Here is a 20,695-nt window from a genome sequence, read left to right as displayed (position 1 = left end):
GGAAACTGTCCCACTTCTTAGTATAAATACTTAAATATTCAGTGGAGCTGGGACTTGAACTGAGATCTCCCCTGTACCAGGGTACCAGGCTATAATATAGGCTATTCTGGTCAGTCTCTCCTGTTGAAGCTGTTCCACATTGGAAAAAATACTTAAATGTTCACTGTGCCAGAGAGAGAGAGAGAGAGCGAGAGTGAGTATTATCAGGCTGTAGAATCATTCAGTCACTTATCTAGGAGGTAGGAGATGTGGATTCAGATCACTCCTCTGAATCAGGCAAAGAAAAGATTTGAATCTAAATTCAAGTCTTGCTCTGGACTGGGGATTCAAACCTGGGTGTTCTACATCCCTGGCAAGTGTCTAGCCACTGGGCTAAAGGTTGTAAAAAGAGGAGATGTGTTCCCACTTTCTCTCTGTGACACTTTGCTGGCCTGAAATAGACTTTTCAAATTTGTGAGAAAATTCTAAACATTTTTGGAACTGAACCAAATATTTTCCCCTGATTTTTCAGTTTGCTGGCTGAACTGAAAAATCAGTGATTCACCAGCTCTATTTAGGGTTTCTGGGGTGCTGATTTTGTGCTTGCTTCTGTTCATATCACTTTAAAAAAATATAAAATACAAATACATTGCAAAACAAAAGAGAACAAAAAAAAAACAGTAGACAGGGGCCTGGCCTACACTAGGAAATTAGTTCGTATAGCTACGACTCAGGGGTGTGTGAAAAATCCACACTCCTAGAAACATAGTTATACCGACCTAACTCCTCATGTAGACAGTGCTAGCTCAATGGAAGAATTGGGGAGGTGGGCGTTCCTATGCTGACAGGAGAATCCCTCTTGTTGGCATAAGTATTGTCTATATTGAAGTAGTGCAGCTGTGCCCCCGTAGCGTTTTAAGTGAAGACATACCCAGGGATATAGCACATTATATCTGGAATGAAGGGCCTCAGGTTCTGATCTGTGGCCAAGGAGCACTCTTTGGAGGAGGAATGGGAGAAGGCATCACTGGCTTCAAGCCACCTTGGCGCTCCCCTGTTTCTGGAGTGTCCTGACACTACTCAAGTCCAAGGTGTAAATTAAGGGTACCTGGAGATCACTGGCGCATAAAGGAATCCTATCCATACCCACTTCCTCCTGCCATGCCCATACACTGGCAATCTGGTGGGGTGGCATAAAAGGGACTATGGTTGCTGTACAACACCTGTTGATTCCTCTATATATAAGAGAAATCCTCCAGTGGTGCAGTTTAAGGTAGCTTTATGACAGAGTGGCACAAAGGTGCCCTAAGTAAGGCAAAATCTGGGCCAGGATTAGAGTTATTTGCTCATATTTGAGGAAGAATGAGAAGGGTCATATCATTCTGGAATCTTAAAAAACCTCCACCTGTTTTTCAGGAAAGGAGAGTCTTTTTAACCGGAACTTACTGTAGTTCCGTGGAATTTATCCTGTAGGACTGGAAATCAAAACGGTTAGGATTTGCGACACCAGGATTGTGCTGTATAGACAGCTAAAACAAATGGTTTTAACACAGTTGTTAAATTGTTCAGCTAAATGGTAACATGGTTTGGTCAACCTAGGACTGTACGTAGATTCAAACATGGTATTTTTAATCTGTAGATAACATGGTTTGAGGCTACATTAAACCATTTTCTAACCCATTGTCACCACAACTGGATTTAATAACCATTATTCAACTCAGACCTCTTAGCTGTTCAGTTGGGGATTGTTGGCATAGGCCTTTATGTTCTGCACAGTGAGCCAGCAGTTTTCTTTATCAAATAACTGTAGTGATAATTACCCATCCATCTGTGTTTATCACTGAAAATATGTGAAACTGTAAATATAAACTATTAGGCATCTTTCATATAATAAGTGAATAAATTGCCCTTGTAATCATGTCTATACTTTAATATAAACATGTTGAATTTTCATTATTATCTTAACCATCTACGCTGAAGAATTTAGTAATAATGGTTTAGTAATAATAGTGGCTGGTATTTGAAGAGACACCATAGTTGGTCTCAGTTTTGTGCCTGTATTTCTTTCACACCAACACACACCTAGATTTTAAAAAATGCAGTTTGTTTCTACGTGTATTTTCCTCTGGAAGGGATTGTAGATTGTGTCCTCAGTGAAATATGATGTTGAATGAGTTAAAAATATTTTTTAAGGTTGACTTTAAAATGTGTCAAGCTTTTTTTTAATGCCTCATTCTGACCATACATGAAGAAAATACTAAATAGAAAACAAAGTTCCTTAGATCATGTACTGAATATTTTTATATAGAAATGATCCTGGATTATTTGTATAAAATAGATTTTTCGAAGCATATGAATCACCCCCAAATAGCTTCCTTTACTCTTTCATTTTTTGGTAAATGTAGTTTTTTCTCTTTGGATGCATATAGTGTTAGTCACCATTTCAGGCACTGATGAAGCCCAAAAGTACAGTAATGCATTTTAATCTTCTGGCAAACCCTAATCCTTCAGTTCAGTCATAGGCAAGGTTTGCTGGTAGAGAATGTAGTTCTTTAATGGACTTAGATGTGTTCATTTTACTGACATTTTATATAAATTTCAAAACTACAACTTGGGAAAATTACATTATGTTCAGCAGTACAGTTTAAAGTGCACCAAGCACCTGCATTATTAATCATGTTGGAATGTAAGACTCTTTGCACTCAGTAAATATATGATACCAGAATTACATGGTACATGGTTCAGTATATTATGAATAATCCACTCTCTCTATTATTTTCTGTTTATAGACCTTAAAAAAGAAAATAGTTTTATTACACTAAAATGGGCTTAAGTGCATTAGTGCTGTTTAAATGATGCGTTCTGACCTTGTTTCATGGTATCTAGCATAGTTCAAGGTGATTTGTTTTGATTATTTTTCCCCAGTAAGCAAAGAATCTACAAGAACACCCTGTTAAAAGATTTTGCTTTTTCTAATCTGCTGCAGTGCAACTGCGCTGTAGAAACATTCCCTCCCAAGTGGTCAAAGACGTGCAATTTACTAAGCCAAATCAAGTTACAAAATAGAGATAATGAAATTACTGATTAGCTTCTTTAATGATGCTGTTCTATTTGAAAAATGAGAAAGAAGAGAGTTTAAAAGATCCTTTGTCTAATATGTGAGGGTTATAACTTATTATAATATATGGGTGATGGTATATTTTGTAATCAATAAAATTTTGTCAATGACTTTGAGGGGGAGGGACAGTGATCCAGATTACAAATAGCCGTCTGGGTTTGTCCAGTAACATACTGATGAATGACTTCACATTAAAAATGAATATCTATGAATTCTTGTAATGTCAGCAGGGTTATGATAAAAAATCATTTGTCATTTTTTTAAAGATCATTTGGATGCATTCTTCCTCTAGTTAAAGAATAACCAGTTTTCACTGTAAGCTCTTTCCAGTTGCTGTGGGGTTTCTAAAATGTACCCTGATTGGCTTTCTAAATACTTGAAGCTTCATTTAGCTATAACATGGGTGGTGTGCAAAGCACATCCAGATACTCTAACGAGCACAGACCACAAATAAAAAAATGAAGAAAATGACAGATTTAATGGTTTGATTAACCACATTAATGTCTTTGACAGTCTTGAAAAGAGAATTTCTAATGAGCACCCAAACAAATGTGTGCAGGAAGTGGTCTTGCATTTGCTACTGCACATTTGTGTTCCTCTAATTACATCAATAAGGAATTTCTGCGCCTGGTTTAATGAATGCCTTTTGACTACTTTCTGAAAGGCAACTGGATGTAAGAAGGGATAAACACTGGCACCTTTTGTATGAAGCCACATGAACAGGTTTCAATTAGTAGTTATCAGCTCTAGAAACTCTTTGTATTTTCATACAGTATAGTAAACTGCATTTTACATTTTTTTCTGTTTTCTTTATTAAGCCTGTATTTTTCTCTCCTCTTAGCTTTCTGTGACACACACTGATCTCCTGAAACTTTTACTTAGCACTGGCTTATTTGATCATGCCTTATATTGCACAAAAATCAGGCATTCTTTCAGGGCTGTTCCTGCACCATCTCTAAGCTCAAGCAACTCGTAGAATTTATATGAAGCTATAGTACCTGGCTCATTCAATGCATCTTTGATTCATAAAGTGAACTTCAAAACATTTTTGTTTGCATTGTTGTCATTTTTCTGCCCAAACAGAGGCATACTCACTGCAGATGTGGTGGATTAGTTATGAAAGAAGTTTTCTATTTGAAAACAAGTGAGATTTTAATGAAATCAGTAGATGGTCTGTACAATAGATATTGTATTAAATCAGAGCTGAAGCTTCACATTATTTGTGGTATTTAAATTTCAATGAGTTGATTATGTATGAGAGTAAAATGACCAGTATTATGAATGTACCCAAAAAGTGACATGGAAGTGCTGTGCCAAAAGAGTGAAAAAAACCCATGTTCCCTTTATAGTCACTAGAGTTCAATAAAGCACCACTATTTCCCAGCTTTTAAAAGCTTTTTTATCACAATGGTTCATACCTCACATTCCCTGGAGCCTGATTTGTTATACGTGCAGGGTCCTGTTCCATTCAGCAACATCTCACTGGTTTCAGTGTTGGTAGGTTTATAATCTACATAAAATTCCTGTGTGGTTGGAGTCATTTGCTTCAGTGACTGTCTTTTTTTTTTCCTGTGCCTTCGCATGAGAGAGTGTTGCTGCAGCTGCTTCATACTGGCTGGGTAACGCTTCCATGACACATAGATTACCAGCAGGATCACAAGCACGGACAAAAAAAGGGCCACACTCCCTGCTATGATTTTATGAAAGGAGATGTGTTCTGTGTCGTGCTCGAGTTCTGAGCTGGATTCGGTGGCTCCGATAGTTGGGGGCAGAGGAGGCTTGCTGTCATGTTTAGGCCTGGTGAGTTTTGGTTTAAATGTTGGCTTTGGGGGAGCTCTTGCTAATTCAAACCTCTCTGTAGTACTTTTGCCACAGATGCTGTAGTTTTTCACTGCATCAATAACATTCACCCCTTGCAGCTCTTTGGGGCTGGCACAGATAATTGTATTTTCCCTCAGCCCTTTAAAACTTTTTAGCCAGTTTACCAGAGAGCAAATGTTTCTGCTGCATTCCCATATATTCCCAGCAAGGCTGATATCATTGAGGGATATCCAAGAATCCAAAATTTCTTGACCAATAAATGTGAGCTTGTTTGAATCCAGGTTGAGGCGCTGTAAATTGGGCACACACTGAAAAACACTAGGTCCACTGAAAGCTTCTATTTCATTGCCAGATAAATCAAGCCTTTGTAATGAGCTCCAGGTCCAGGACATAGTTTGTCCTATCACACTGATTTTATTCCACTGTAAATAAAGGTTTTGAAGGCTGACAAGTCTTGGAAAAAGTGCCAGGTTGAGCTTAGAAAACTGATTGTGCTCCAGGTGAAGCTCCTTCAACCTGATCATGCCTGCAAAGACATTCCTTGCTAAACTTCGGATGCGATTGTAACCCAGGTCCAGAAGTTCAAGGTTCCTACAATCTTGGAATATTCGAACAGGGATGGTTCTTAGGGAATTGGATCGCAAATGTAAACTCAGCAGCTTCCTTAAGCCCCTGAACTGTTCAGATCCCAGAGACTGCAGCTGATTGTATGACAGATCCAAGTTACGGAGATTTGTCACAGGTCTGAAGGTATTATTAAGAAAATATGCGATTCTGTTGGAACTCAGGATCAACTCTTTTAGTCTGCGTATTCCATTGAAAGCATTTTCGTCAATATTGCTGATGTGATTATGGTCTAGATACAGCCAGGTGAGCTGATTTAGACCTTTAAATTGATTATGTTTTAGTTTTTGGAGACTGTTATAGCGAAGAGACAAGCCTAAACAACCAGCAGATATAGTCAAGGGTATCTCTTGTAATTTCTGAGATTCACAATATACCATTTTTCCTTCACACCTACAGCTCTTAGGGCATCCTCGTTCAGCAGAAGAAAGCATTGTCAGTAATACAGTAGGGGCTATTACCAGGGCTACAGCTGATCCGCTCAGTAGCCTAATTACATTGAAACCTGGAAATAAAAACAACTTAGAAAAGTTATCCCCCCAAAAGATCAGTCATTTTTAAAATCATGCTTAGAATCTTTCTTTTAAAAATCATTTAAAAATTTTCTAGCTTGACAGCTACTTTGCACATTATTTTCTTTTACTCAGATTTAAAAAAATGCCTTTATAAATATTGTAAAATAGTTTAAATAAATGTAATCAATAGACATTTTAACTATGATCCTAAATCATATCAAGATAAGTCAATAGAACAATTAAAACAGGGTCTATGCAGAAGCTACAAGCTATATATTTAAAAAAAAATGAAAAACATACCCATCCTTTGTGTTGTTCAAAGGTCGTCCTTAGGTCTTTTGTTTTTGCTTAGGGTGCCACAAGCATGACAGTCCCTGTCAGCTGCACTGTTGTGAGTCAGGGCTTGCTGACACCCAGGAAGAAAAATTGGACCCCTTGGGAGATGGACTGATTTTGGAACATTATTCTTTGCCAGCCACGCAGAACACTCCAAGAATAAATAAATCCCAACACACCATTCACAGCAAAATGTCAGATTCTTCCTAGGTAATAGGATCTTCATGGATATTACGGTTTTGCATCTTTACAGTTAGAAACCTGGCTTTTAAAATCTCTCTCTATGTGAAAGCATGATAGATTCCTCCAAGCAACAATTAGCTATCTGAATTCACATATCTGTATTCCATAGTACAGCAGTTATTGTAGTTAGCACCCGATCCAGCTATGAAGCTGCTTTGGAGCACAGAATAACAGAATAACACTGTACAATGAACAAGCTCTGTTCACTTCTGCATACTGTCATTCTGAAAGCTCCTCCGACTGTTGCTTTGGTTTCAGTGAATGCAGTCTTATGTATAGCTGCCCCCAGTGGTGAAGAATATTATGGGCATGTGCAGAAATGTCTTTCTTTTATCTTGCAAATGAGTAAACTCTGCTGGGAAATGTGATTGTTCTGGGTAACTAAATGAGAGTGGAGTGGTCAGCTTCAGTGTGAACTAACGCAAATTTCAGACTATTTCAAATCCTCTGTCTCTTTTGATTCTGTCAAAGATTTTTAAAACACACACACACACACACACACACACACACACACACACACACACACACACACACACACGGTTTTCACAATAACTCACTACTTTTTAATGCAGCATCAACTACTTAGTGTGCCTGTATTCCAGCATTTTAACAAGGATAGACTATATCATGACAAATATTTTTAGGCTATAATTTTGCCTTTTGCCTTTTTTAAAAAAAATCACAGTGGAAAGGAGGTTGGGGATAAAAGTCTCAGGTTCATTTTATTTCATAACTTGTTATCACAATATTAACTATTTTAAACACAAGCTGGATTTAGTTAAAAACATAGTCCTGTGAGCAAACGAACCAAATAGATTTGACATGGAATCTGGCCCCACTGATTTTGTCATATTAAGTAAAGACATGTTTAGGAAGGTTTTTAATGTGCATTTATTGTAATTAAAGAACTTTTAAAGCATATAACTTAATTTAAAAAACCCAGGAATAGATTTTTACTTCTGTACAATCTAAATAACATAAAAATAAAGATATAAATACATTTGTGGCCAACTCTTATGTGTGAGACCAAGAATCCGCCATCCCTCCCCTTCCCCGCTGCATGGGATTAAGGAGCCTCCTCCCCCCGTGTGACCTGTTGGAGTGGAGCCTTCCTCTTTCCCGTTGCATGCTCGGTGCCAGGATATGATGGAATTATAGCACAGGGGTCGCTACTCAGATTCTCCTGCTCAAGGAGGAATGTGTCCGAAAGATGGTAGAGAGTAGGTGGAACAATGCTCAGTCCGCTGCAAGAGTTAGCCAGAGCAAAAGAGTATACACATCCTTTAAAGGGGGTGGTGCTGATTGCATTCTCCCAATGGCAACTGGGGAGCTCTGAGCTCTTTGAGGCAGAATACCTTCAGTGATCCATTGGGGTACTGTGGCTCTGCACTTTGTGCCTTACTACAGGCTGTGGCCCCTTGTGATTTACAATCAGATGAAAGCATACAGCTTCATGTAACAAAATTCCTTCTGAAACGTACCACATTTTGAAATGTGATCCAGTGCACTGGGAACTTTCTAACATTTCACACTGTGGTTCTAAAGAGAACATGAAAACCCTGAGGTAGTTTTCTAACATGCCCCCTTATTAGGCATGGCTTTATCAGTAACTAATAACAAAAACCAATCAGACAGCATAAACCCCAACCAGAGCTTTATCCCCTGAGCTCGCTGTCCCAAGCATTTTCCTCCAGAATCTGCTCTGTCCTCCTGCTTAGGGACCACTCCCATCTCTCTGGTTAAGTTCAGGAGTAGACTCAGCCACCAAAAGTAAGCAGAACTTCAGCAGCTTTTTTCATGATTCTAACGATTGCCAATAGGGTGAGCAAACAAAAGGGCCCTGCCACCCTGATATAGTCTGTTATTTTCACTTTATAAAGTAGAAAATAGTGATGAGGCATTGCTGAACAGAGCAAGTGTGGAACATGATGTTAATTGCTTGTCAAGTTCAATTTTCTTAACTGAATCTTTTTTGAATTATACAAGCAGAAAAAGTGCCAGTATCTGATAACCACTTTTTCTTCACTTGCATTTCTGTGTCTTCAGACAGCTGAACAGATTTTGTTTAAATTGTGCAACAAAAATCACTTCCAGCATAAGACTTTATATTCCAAGTTTCAGCACAGCATAACATTTTTACAGCCAAATTATAAACTTTGAAAATCAGGAGGCTTTAACTGAAGTCCTGAATATATCTTAGCTATGAAAGCACCTGAGAATTTGTACATGATTGTCCTGCTTCACATCTCATTGGCACTTGTTATACAATGGTATATGGTGAAACTGATGTCAATGGAGTTACCTCCCAATTTACAAAACAGTGAGAAAAGAATCGGACGCAAACTTTTGCTCTCGGCGACCCTGTGTGGGATTCCCTGAGGCTGTTGAAACTTCTACAGTTGCCCCTGTGAAAACATGAAGCATAGACATACATTATGTTTCCACATACTTTCCATTTCATCAGTGTTGTGGCTAAGGGATTGGGCCAGAGTGCTTCAGACTGTTACCTATTAGACATTTAATGTGCACTTGCTTCTTGCCTTTCCAGATAACGCTTTCTAGCCATATGATGCAGGCAATGAATCATCATCATCTGTGTGAGGTCAGTTCAGGAACTCCTTTTGGGTGAGGTGAAATCCCCACTATATGGGTGAGACAGTTGGCAAAAAGTGTGGTCTAGTGAATTAGGCATGGGAGTGGGAGCCATAAACACTGCATTAATCTTGCTGCTAGCGCAGACTTGCTTTGTGACCTTGGGCATGTCACTTACCACCGCTGAGTCTCTATTGCTCAATCTGTGAAATGGGGTTAGTGACATTTACCTTTGATATAAGGAAAAAGCAAATAGGAGAACGTTTGGCTTTGCCTGTAACATTCATTATTTTCCATACCTCTATCATGTCCCATCTTATTTGTCTTTTCTCTGAATTGAACAGTCACAGTATTTTGAAAATCTCTATACAGAGGTCCCTTGATGTCCCTAGTCATTTGCATCACCCACCTCTCGGGTTCTTTTATTTCTGTTGAATCTTTTCTGAGATAGAGTGACCCCAAATGAATACAATATCCAAGGTGAGGACATAGTAATAAACAAGTTTTGTTATATATCAGAATCACTAGTTTAAATATAAAGATACAGAATTTTTCTTTTTAATTATATACCATTTCCTTGATTCTTAGGTTATCAAAAGTGACATTTCCCATTCATCTCAGGACTTCTTTCTTTCAGAGGACAGTAGGACAAAGAAATCCAGCCCCCGTTTTGAAAATCCCCCAAAATTCCACAGAAAATTATTTGTTTTTTATTTTGTTTAGAAATTTGTGCAGAAAATATATACCATTTTTCCTCCACCTCTAGTGGAAAGATTGCACAGAATGGCCCATTTCTATCTTCCACCTCAGTTTTCTATGTTTCCCACACTATATATTCCAGATAGTCCTCCCAATTAGTGGGGGACCATAATGAATTCAGGTTCTATGAATAGAAATAGAATGATCGTGGTGATAGAGTTGGTGGGGTCAGTTTGTGAGTTTCATTGATACTACTTGGATGAAGTGTTCTTTATAGTGCTAATATATTTTGTTTTTCCTGTTTGCTTTATTCTCCTCAATGTCACAAGTCCCTGATGTTGGCTCTGTGTATTCTACTGACCATTAATCCCTATTTGAAATTGTATCCAGTTATGTTTAATGTGGCTGCCCATTTAGAACCTGACTCTGCCACCATAATTCAAGCTGAGAAGAATCTGACTCTGCAAGGGGCTGCTTACAGAGTAAAATACTTCTTAGTGTGAACAGTTGAGGCAGAATTCAACAATTATTGAATAGGAATTAATATATATAGAGAGAGCACATTAGTGAGAGCACGTCACACCACTGCTCTGTAGTCAGTAGGGCACTGGCTTCTGTTTTGTATCTGGGTGGGGTTTAAGGTGTTGGTTTTCACATATACAGCCATAAACAATTTGTATGGCATCTCTTGCCTCACTGATGTGATCAGAAGTGGTGCTCTAGCAGCTCCCAGTGTACAAAGAAGGTGGCTAGTGGAAGGATGTTTCTCATAAGGGGTTCCATGCTCTGGACTGCACTCACCACTGCCTTACTAATTGTGTCCTTGATGCCCTTCAGGCCCTGGTGATGATCTTGTTATAAGGGCTTAGATGGAAATCCAAACTGCAAGTGTCCACTTTTTCCTTGGGCTTTTCCTGATAGATCGTTTGATGGATTTGAAATAATTGATGGGGGAGGCCAGTATTTTATGGTAGGTGGATTCCTGGGGTAGTCTGGGAGATGTTGGGGTGCTTTTGGGGTCATGCTATATGATACAATGATTATATTTTAGTGTTGTATGTTATAGTGTATTGTACCAGTACAGAATTTGAGATAGGTGATTTGAAATAAATATTTATATCTATTACCTCCTTCACATAAGGAAAGTGATATCTAATTGTTTGGAACAGAGTGAAAGGTTTCAGGTAAACCAAGGGCTAAATTCTGTGAGCTTTTCTCATTTCTTGACTTCTATAGGTGTTTTGCCTGAGTAAGGACTGATGGACTGGTCCCTAAGTCTATTCCTGGGAGGTGTTCTATATCTGAAACTCCCATTGACTTCAATGGGAGTTGTAGATGCTCAGCACTAATTTGAATCAGCCTCTAAATTAGTAGGTAGAAACAATTATCTTTTCTAGTTCCAAACCACTTGTTAGTTTGATCTACAAGGTCTTTTAGTCATTTAATTGCTCTTCCACATAAACAGACATACAGGTGCAAGCAATTAGAGCGCAGTATATCTCAATTTCATTTAGCCTATCAAAATATTTTAAAATCAGTTTCAATTTCTCTTTGTATCCATTTATTCCTTAAAAACTGTAAAGAGAAAAAATGCTCCAATCTGGCCATATTAAAACCCTTACACATCCTCGAGCTTTGGTACTTTTGAACTGCTAGGTTATGTCATTTACAAAGCCCACAGATTGGCAGAATAATCTGTTACCACACAAAGTATTAGTAACATCTTGAGAACTACACATGACAGTTGAGTAGATTTGCAGTTGAAAGAGAAAAACATGAACACAGAAAAGAGGCATATAATTATGTTCATTCACACTGTGACTAACATTAAAATGATCTATTCAGATGGTTATATTTGCCTTGTTAGTCACCTCCTTCCTTGGCTCCAACCTTATTCTATCTTTTTGGCATTTTCCTGCAGAAAATATTTGTTCTGTCTCATCAAAGTGAATTTTATTGACTTTCTGTAGTCTTTAATAATTCAACCAAGCCTTTTCCAATTATCATAGCTACAGTGGTTGCTAGATATTCTAGTTATAGTAGCTGGTGTTTTTGGAATAGGATCTGAGGATCTTAATTATACCAACAGCCATGGTTAGTTAATTAGCTCATCAACTGTTTTTAACATAGCCTTAAGTGTCACTGTTTTATTAGATGCTTAGGACATACAAGAGCATTTTGGTTAAAAAATAAAGAAACAAGCTGGTGTAGAGCTTTCTTTAGTAGCTATCCAATATTGCCATTCCTTTCTACCCTTTCTCTGTTAACATACAGTATATGGTAAACAAGCTTTGAAGAAACGATGTGTGGTTTAAATGACTTGTAGCTTGTCATCCTTTGAGGTCGTGTCTGTCCAAGAAAATTATCTAGATTGTTTTTCAACTGTTTAATTCCATGCAATTAAACTAAAGTACAATATATAGCTAATTGTCTTATACGAAAACAGACTCCCAGTCTAATTCATTTAAAAATAAAAACTTTAGTCTTTGCAGATTTATTTTGGTTTATTAAAACTGATGTTGTCATTTTATTTATCCAGTATACAGGGAAACAAGTAAAATACAGAACCCAATTAAAGGAAACAAGAAGTAACAAATGATATTGTCTTGCCATATATTACAATCTAAAATAGTCAAATCTCTGATGTACTAGTTTCTAATTGGCCGTTTCTAATAATATCACTTCCATTTATTCCTCTAACACTATTAAGAGGATGGATAGAAATATTTTTTTGCAGTTTTTCATTTTTTCATTTTATTCTCACCTTTAATACTCCCATCTTAACGCCAAGTTTGTCATATCAGTATACAAATTATAACTTGCAACAAAAAACATAGGGAGGCACATTAAACTTTTCAGATAAATGGGCATAATTTAGTTGGCATAATTAGAAAGGATATCAGGGAAGAATGCTGTGTTCATATAAAGATCAATCACATGTTAATACTAGAATTTGTATAACTTTTTTGTTATAGGCACAAAGGGCACGTCTTCACTACCCGCCGGATCTATTGGGGATCGATTTATCGCGTCTAGTGAAGATGTGATAAAATTGATCTCTGATCGCTCTGCTGTCGACTCCGGAAATCCACCGCAGCAAGAGGCGGAAGCGGAGTCGATGGTGGAGCGGCAGTGGTCGACTCGCCGCCGTCCTCACAGCCAGGTAAGTCGACCTAAAATACGCAACTTCAGCTACGTATTCACGTAGCTGAAGTTGCGTATCTTAGGTCGACCCCCCCCATAGTGTAGACCTAGCCAAAAACGTAGCTTCCTTTAAATCCTATAAAAATCGAAGGCAGTTCACACACAAGTGTTTGTACACAATGTGTGGAACTCATTGCCACAAAATATCTTTGAAACCAAAAGCCAAGTTTACAAAGGTATTTAGAAGCTTAAAGATGTAGCTAGGTCTCTAGTGGGATTCACAAAATTATCTTTGTGAGTTAGGTGTCTAACTCCCATCAACTTTCATATAACATATTGTAATGTAATATAATGTCATAGTAATAAATACAGTAGCAATCCTGTGTACTGACAGGAGCACAAAAACTGCTCATTCCTATTCTCTCTGAAGAACAAAGTGCCAAAAAGGGGGTCAAGTTGAGTGGAGAATAAGGCAGGATGACTGTTTCTCCCCCCCGCCACCTTTGCATTGGCCTGAAGATCAGGGCAGGTATGGGAGAACAATTTGCTCCATCCTAATTGATAGAACAGATTGCTCACTCCTCACCACTGAGAGTGAGTATTCCCCTGCTGAGATGATGTGATTAAAAGCCTCAATCTAGCCCTAGATGTATAAGGAGTTATTTAGATAGGGTAACAATAGTTAAAGTATATAACTTGTGCTTCGGAGAATATCTGTTGGGCATTAGAAAAAAAATCCTATGGGTATGTTAGTGCATCGTTTTCCACTACCAGTTGTTGTTGTTGTTTTTTTGTTTTTGTTTTTTTTTGTTTTGTTTTTTTGCGGGGGGAGAGGTGTTTTGTTTTGTTTTTTGCATTTCCCCCGGAAATATCTGAAACTGGCCCATCTGATAGGTAAATGGAAGAGATGGACTGATCTGATCTGGCAATTTCAATGTACGTCTGTTCCTACATGATTTAAAGTCAAGTGAGCATATGTTAACTCAACAGATACATCCATGCATGAAGGAAGACTCTCGGAAGTTATTTTATAGATCATCCTTAAGGGGAAATTATATGGATGTTCTTGAACAAACTTGGATAGCATAAATATTGTGATCTTTGTCATTCAGTATTGGGTGCTCAAAAGTGTTAGTTTCATTAAATTTATTGTAGAAGTGTTTATTTAAAGACCAGATACTTTACACTCCACCCCACTGTGCAGGCAGTAACGTGAGAGAGATGTGGCAGAGACTGATTTAATCTACAGCCATTCTTTATAGTAGAAAGCCTTAATTTCAAAGGACACCATAACATCTTTTGCATATTTGGGGGAAACAAAATGTATCCAGTTTTGGGAAAAGTCACCAGTAAGAGCTGTTGCTCAGGATATTTACTTTTTGTCACAAAATTTGAGTCTGGTTGTGGCCTTCTCAGTCAAGTGTCAATTCCAGAGCTCTGCAAATAACTGATTTTGTTGGTTCACTGGACATATCAAAAACCCGAGGGAGAATATTTTTTCAAGTTAACCTAAAACAAATATTTTTCTAAATTTTTGGTGAGTCAAAAAGTTGAAGAAAAATTTTACCTGTTACAAAACTTTTTATTTCTTTGTTGAGCTTTTAAAGTTCAGTTGAAGTAAGCTTCAAAATGAAAAGTTGTTTTGAATGAAGAATCAAAATGTAAAAAAAAATAAAAATTGTTTTTTTGGCAAAACAATGTGGTGAATTTGACACAAATTTGTAAAATGTTTTTGTTGGACCAAATTTGCATTCTTTGGTGGAAAAAAGTTTCAGCTAAAAAATGTTACCCCACTCTAGTCGTTTCACATGTGATTTTATTTGTAGAAAGCATTTTACTGGCCTGCATGCCTGGTCATCAACTACCGACTCAGTAGGAAGATTTTTAGTGTCTCAGGTGATGCAGTGGTTCCTAGTGGTCCAGCTGGACTCTAAACATATATAGCACCATGTGTTTGTGAAAATGAACTTATTGCTGGTAAACTTCAAACACTGATCTTGTAGCAAAAAAAGCTGCTCTGGGGGCAGGGCCGGCTCTAGGTTTTTTGCCGCTCCAAGCAAAAAAATTTTTGGCTGCCCCTCCCCTGTCCCAGCCCTGGGCTCCTCGCCGCACCCCCCTGACGCCCAAACCCTGGGCTCTCCCCCACCATCCGCACCCCCTTGCTGCCCCAGCCCTGGGCTCTCCCCCCCCGACCCGCACCCCCCTGTCACCCCAGCCCTGGACTCTCACCCCCCCCACTCGCACCCCCCCTGCCGTCTCAGCCCTGGGCTCCCCCTACCCCCCCCACCATTGCCCCACACACACACCTCCTGCTGCCCCAGCCCTGGGCTCTCCCCCCCCCCCCACCTGCACCCTCCTTCCGCCTCAGCCCTGGGTCACTGGTAACTCGCTCCCAGGGCAGGTCATTCAGCAGGAATTTTAGATGTGCACGGAACACAGACAGGATTGGTTCCCATATGGTTACAGAACTGCAGTAAAGTGAAACAATTTTCACCTTGTGTGATTGGAGAATATCTGGATGCATATTATAAGACTGTCCTCCATAAATGAGGAAAAGTTGAGGTGCCTTTATTATTCTTTTGTTCCACTCTTTCTTTCTATGGGGAATTTGCCAATGCGATATCACTGTCTTCCTTTTAAACAAACAAACAAACAAACAAACAAACAAACAAAAAAAGGCAATGGCTGTTGAAAATAGCAATTCCAGTCCTAATAACCACTGGGAAGCATTTCTTGCTCAATTTTATCCTACTTTTTCTACAGCAAGTTACAGTGGATCAGTATATTTGATCTGGGAGAAATGAAGTAACAGCTGCCCAAACTGAGCTTGAGCACTCCTGAATTTTGAGGTGTTCAAATCTGGAAGGCAGGTGCTGGGGGGGAGGGGAGAGGGGGCTGTGGCTCCGCAGGGGACATGGCAGCATGTATGCAGCAGCATGTCTGGCACTGCGCGAAGCCAGACACGCTGGTCTGAGTGGCACGGTAAGGGAGCAGGGCGGTTGGATGGGGTGGAGGTTTGGGGGGGGGGGCAGTCAAGGGGACAGGCAGCAGTTGGATAGGCATGGGAGTCCCAGAGGTTTGTCAGGGGATAGGTAGGGGGTGGGGTCCTGGGGGGAACTTGTGGGGGGGTCTCTGGAGGGGGCAGTTGGGGACAAGGAGAAGGGAGGCTTAGATAGGGGGTGGGGTCCCGGAAGGGGGCAATCAGGGGACAAGGACCAGTGGGGCTTAGATAGGGGGTGGGATCCTGGGGGGCAGTTAGGGGCATGGGTCCCGGGAGGGGGTGATCAGGGGACAGGGAGCAGGGGGGTTGGATGGGTTGGGGTTTCTGTGGGGGGCAGTTGGAGGGAGTGGATGGTGGCAGGGTGGGGCTACCCTCCCTCCCCGTGGAGTGTCCTATTTTTTGAATGTTAAAATATGGTATCCCTACCTTCACAGTGCAGCTCTCCATTCAAAGCAGGCTGTAGCATGAGGTCTCAGCTACCTCACTCCCTCCCCCTCTTTCCTGTTGGTAGTGGCCAAGGGAATGCTGGGAAATGTAGTTCTTTCCCTGCTCCAGGGCTGGCTCTATAGGCAGGGAGCTAACCAAGGAACTACAGCTCCCAGGGCCCCCTGTTGGTTCTCAGCTCTCATGCTGGATTCCTGCCGCCCCTGCAAATGGGCTGCCCCAAGCACATGCTTGCTTTGCTGGTGCCTAGAGCCGCCCCTGTCTGGGGGGTGGGGGGCTGGGAGGGAGACAGAGAGGGGAAAATTCATACCAAACTTTTTTTCATGTATATATTTAGTACAATGTTTTACATTGTAGTCAAAAGATGACTATTTAAGAAAATGCCCCTGTAAATTCTATATACTCTTATTTTGCTTGGCACATATTTCCATTGATGCTGATTAACCTAGTGGGCTGGCACCAGGCAATTCTAATAGATTGCAAGAATTTAGGCAGATGATGGATCTTTTTTAAGTATGATTTCTGATTATTGGTTTTTACTGCAAGGACCTTGAATAACAGTCTCTTTATAGTATAGAACACCTGCATTTAAAGCTAAAGAGTTACACTGTATTACTGTAGCTTCAACTCACATCTTAATTAACTTTGAAATAAAACACAGTTTGACAACATGAGGTGAGCTTTTGTGTCCAATTAATCATGATTAGTGTTCCACAGGGATGGAGAAAGAGATAATGAAATTTTCACCACTTACTGACTCTCCATGAAAGACCTCTCAGTGGTTAAAAATATATTTTTTGAAAGGATGCATTTCTGCTAAATATTTTGAAGTACGCAAGCCCTCATAATTCACCATCCTCAACTTCTTTTTTAGGCCTACAATTTAAGGGCACAATTTTGCCCTCTGATATATCCATGCAAATTGAAGTGAGCAGTGAGAGCAATCCTGTGTATATCAGAGGCAAGAGTAGTCTATAAATATAGAAGTACAGTATCAACACCCTGATTCATCACAGCTTTGTAACTGTTGTGTCCGTCATTATTGGGGAAAGTTTTCTAGTGTGACGTTGTACTCTATCTAATCTATATATTAGAATCATAGGGTTGGAAGGGACCGCAAGGGTCATCTAGTCTAACCCCCTGCCAAGATGCGGAATTTGTTGTGTCTAAAACATCCAAGACAGGTGGCTATCCAGCCTCCTGTTGAAAACCTTCACCAAAGGAGCTTCCACCACCTCCCTAGGCACTCTGTTCCATTAGCCTACTCTTCTTACAGTTAGGAAAGTTTTCTTGAGACTTAGGATGTGGCTACACTAGAGAGTTGACAGCGATGCTAATCTCTAATGTATCCGCTCTAAGCTAACAGGAAAGAGATCTCCCATTAGCCTAACTACTCCAACCCCACACAAGCGGCAGTAGCTATGTTGGTGGGAGAAGCTCTCCCGCCTATATAATGCTTTCCACACAGGCACTTATGTCTGTGTAACTTATGTTGCTCAGGGGTGATTTATTCACACCCCTGAGCAAAATAAATGATGCTGACAAAAGCTGTAGTGTAGATATAACCTTAATCTAAATCTGCTATGCTGTAGTTTGAACCCATTACCTCTTGTCCTGCCCTCTCTGGCAAGAGAGCGCAACTTTTCTTCATCTTTTTTTATGGCAGCCTTTCAAGTATTTTGAAGCTGGCTGTCATGTCTTCCCTCAATCTCCTCTTCGAAATTAAACATACCCAGTTCTTTTAGCCTTTGCTCATACGGCTTGCAGTCCATCCCTTTGATCATCTTTGTCACTCGCCTTTGGATCCTTTCCAGTTTCTCCATATCTTTTCTATACATTGGTGACCAAAATTGGACACAGTGCTCCAGCTGTGTACTTCAGCTAGTCAAATCATTTTAAGGATTTTCTAATGTACCTATGGGTTTAATGTCTGTATCTAGGAGTCTTTGTTGTAGAAAGCAAGAGGTATCTCTTGTGATTTCCTGAATATTATTGTTCAAAAAACAAATGTTGCACTAGAGGATATGGAGGCACTTACAGAAACCATCGGAAACTAGATAATATTCTAATCTTTTTTTGCAGAATACTTGGTCCCACTTAAGCATAAGTGAAACAATAATAAATGCTGCCAAAGAAACTTAATGCTCAGAGCCTTTCATCAGATAGTTCAACCACAATGTACACATCATTAGCTCTTTGTGACTTTTGTTTTGAATGGATTCAATTCCCATTTTAGGTTAAACACTCTTAAAAAGTGCAAACCTTCTATTCACATAGCTGAAAAGGAATTCAGTGTGCTATGAAAACATGCATTGTGTTTGGAAAACTAGCACTTAAAATTTTTCAAGGTGCTTTAAAATGTGTGAAAATTGGATGCACTGTTCAACATAATGTATTTTCTGTGACTCAGACCCTTGTTTCAATAGCCGGGAGTTAAGCATGATCCAGGCGAGGAAGTGAAGCTTCGTATTATGCCTACAAATTGAATGGCTTTCTCTCTCATTTTATTAAAATAAATTTTTTAGAAAAGAAATGAGCGCATGATATAAAATGTTGCCTGCAAGTTTAGTTAGATACGTAATCAGAAATGTGCTATATGAAGCGAGGGGACTCTTTAGGAAACTTCCTTTTTTAATATTTTGTTTTTAACTTGCTGAATTTCCCAAATCAGAAGCCAAAAAAAAAAAAAAAAAAAAAGTGCCATCATGATTTCAGGGAGGCCTAAAAATAAGCTCCTACCAATCTGTTCAGACTATTTTTCAGTCCCAGAAAACATAAATGTAAGTAAGGAACCACGCAGCATCCGACTCCCACATAAGTAACTCTCTGGCAGGATGAATTTGATTAAAACCATTCTAATCAGTGAGGAGCAGCACCAGTCCTGAAGTCTCCCTGGAAAAGATGACTTGAAAAGTTCTGTGAATTTGTAACTGGGCAACTTGCCACCTCTGTTCACTCTCTATGTGGGATCCTTAACAGAATAGTTAGGTGAATTTTTAGTTCTCCCACCAAGATGGCAATGTCCAGTTCCACTTCCAGAATATTTACTCATTGCAAGTTAGCTTACCCTACTGCTATCTCCTTTGAAATCTCCTTTGTATCTCAGCTTGTAACATGGCCGGACTCCTCATAATGAGGAGAGCACTGTGATTTTGTGTCTGGATGAAAAGGATGCTTTCCACTAATTAAAGATCCCACCTTTCCTGTATCTTTTAAGTTCTTATAAAATAACAGGCTTTAAAATTCTTGCCATAAATAAGGGTATCATGTCTGCCAGTCAGGAAAATCTCTAAGGCTTCCAACTCCTTTTATCCTTAAATCTGGCCCAGTAAGCATTTTAATTTTTCTCTTCCTACTACAAGCTTGGCAGGGAATTTTATTCCTTTGACACCAGAGAGAAAAACAGAATCATTCAGTCTCATTCTTTCTGAAAGTGGCTCTCTCAGCTTCCTTTGGGAAGTTCAGGAGAAAGGATGAATCATTTTGCCTTTTGAGACTGAGACACATTTCTTCTGTCTGTTGGCCTCCCCTCCCTTGTGTCTTTCATCGAGTCTCTGGATCTCCCTCCTCTCTCCTGTCTTTGCTGATCTCTCTGGGAGGGGCCAGGCCCTCACTCACCCTGGGGGACTCTTGCACTAGACTCAGGAAGTGCAAGAATAGCAGTTGTGTCCAGGTCCGTAGATACAAGTACAATGAGTGTGTGTACACAAGGAAGAGTGTGGGGACCAGGCTCCTTGCTGTCTCTCACTTATCTTGGGCACCTGAGTAGGTCTTGGCATCATTGAGCTCTAAATTAACAGTAATTATTTTCAAAAAATAAACCAGCAAAAAACATGTGAAAGTCATCAGCTAAGATCACCAACTGCCAGTGGGAAAATCTGTCCTCCCACAAGAGCAGTGAAAATTGTGATTTTATATATATATAATATATATACCCATTATGTAGCAGGATAAAAAGTGAAAATCTTAAACTTTCATGGACAAATAATACAAAAAAAAATGGTTTGGGTTGGTAAAATGTTTCAGAACATTTCATTTCAAATTTGACAATTTTTTTTTTAACAATAATTAGCTTAGTTTAAAATGAGAAGTTATTTGTACTGGAAAATTGGAATTTCTCATTTAGAAAATGTCAATGATCATTTTGAATTTTTTTCCCAAAAAAGTCAAGTAAAAAAA

General features: G+C 39.4%; 2 protein-coding genes across 18 annotated transcripts in view; one reads left to right on the top strand and one right to left on the bottom strand.

Moving 5' to 3' along the window:
• Positions 1 to 6,896, bottom strand: part of LRRTM3 (leucine rich repeat transmembrane neuronal 3) — a 141,802-nt gene extending 134,906 nt beyond the window's left edge. Inside the window, exons 1-2 of the mRNA XM_008163053.3 lie at positions 6,358 to 6,896; positions 4,516 to 6,047 (exon numbers count right to left, since the gene is read on the bottom strand). Of these exons, the coding sequence (XP_008161275.2) occupies positions 4,516 to 6,047; positions 6,358 to 6,361 (1,536 nt within the window). The 5' untranslated portion in view covers positions 6,362 to 6,896. The remainder of the gene's footprint in view (positions 1 to 4,515; positions 6,048 to 6,357) is intronic.
• CTNNA3 (catenin alpha 3) overlaps positions 1 to 20,695 on the top strand; it is a 939,042-nt gene that overhangs the window by 406,597 nt on the left and 511,750 nt on the right. For 12 of the 17 annotated variants that reach the window (XR_010589482.1, XM_065553430.1, XM_065553429.1 and 9 more), the window contains one exon: positions 9,185 to 9,238. The exons of the other annotated variants lie outside the window; for them this stretch is intronic. Coding sequence is in view for 11 of the 12 variants with exons in the window: in XM_065553430.1 (XP_065409502.1) it covers positions 9,185 to 9,238 (54 nt within the window). In the remaining variant the exon portion in view is untranslated. The remainder of the gene's footprint in view (positions 1 to 9,184; positions 9,239 to 20,695) is intronic. 17 annotated transcript variants of the gene reach the window in all.

Source organism: Chrysemys picta, chromosome 7, assembly GCF_011386835.1.
Source record: "Chrysemys picta bellii isolate R12L10 chromosome 7, ASM1138683v2, whole genome shotgun sequence".
Taxonomy (NCBI): domain Eukaryota; kingdom Metazoa; phylum Chordata; order Testudines; family Emydidae; genus Chrysemys; species Chrysemys picta.
This window is presented reverse-complemented; position numbering and strand designations above follow the sequence as displayed.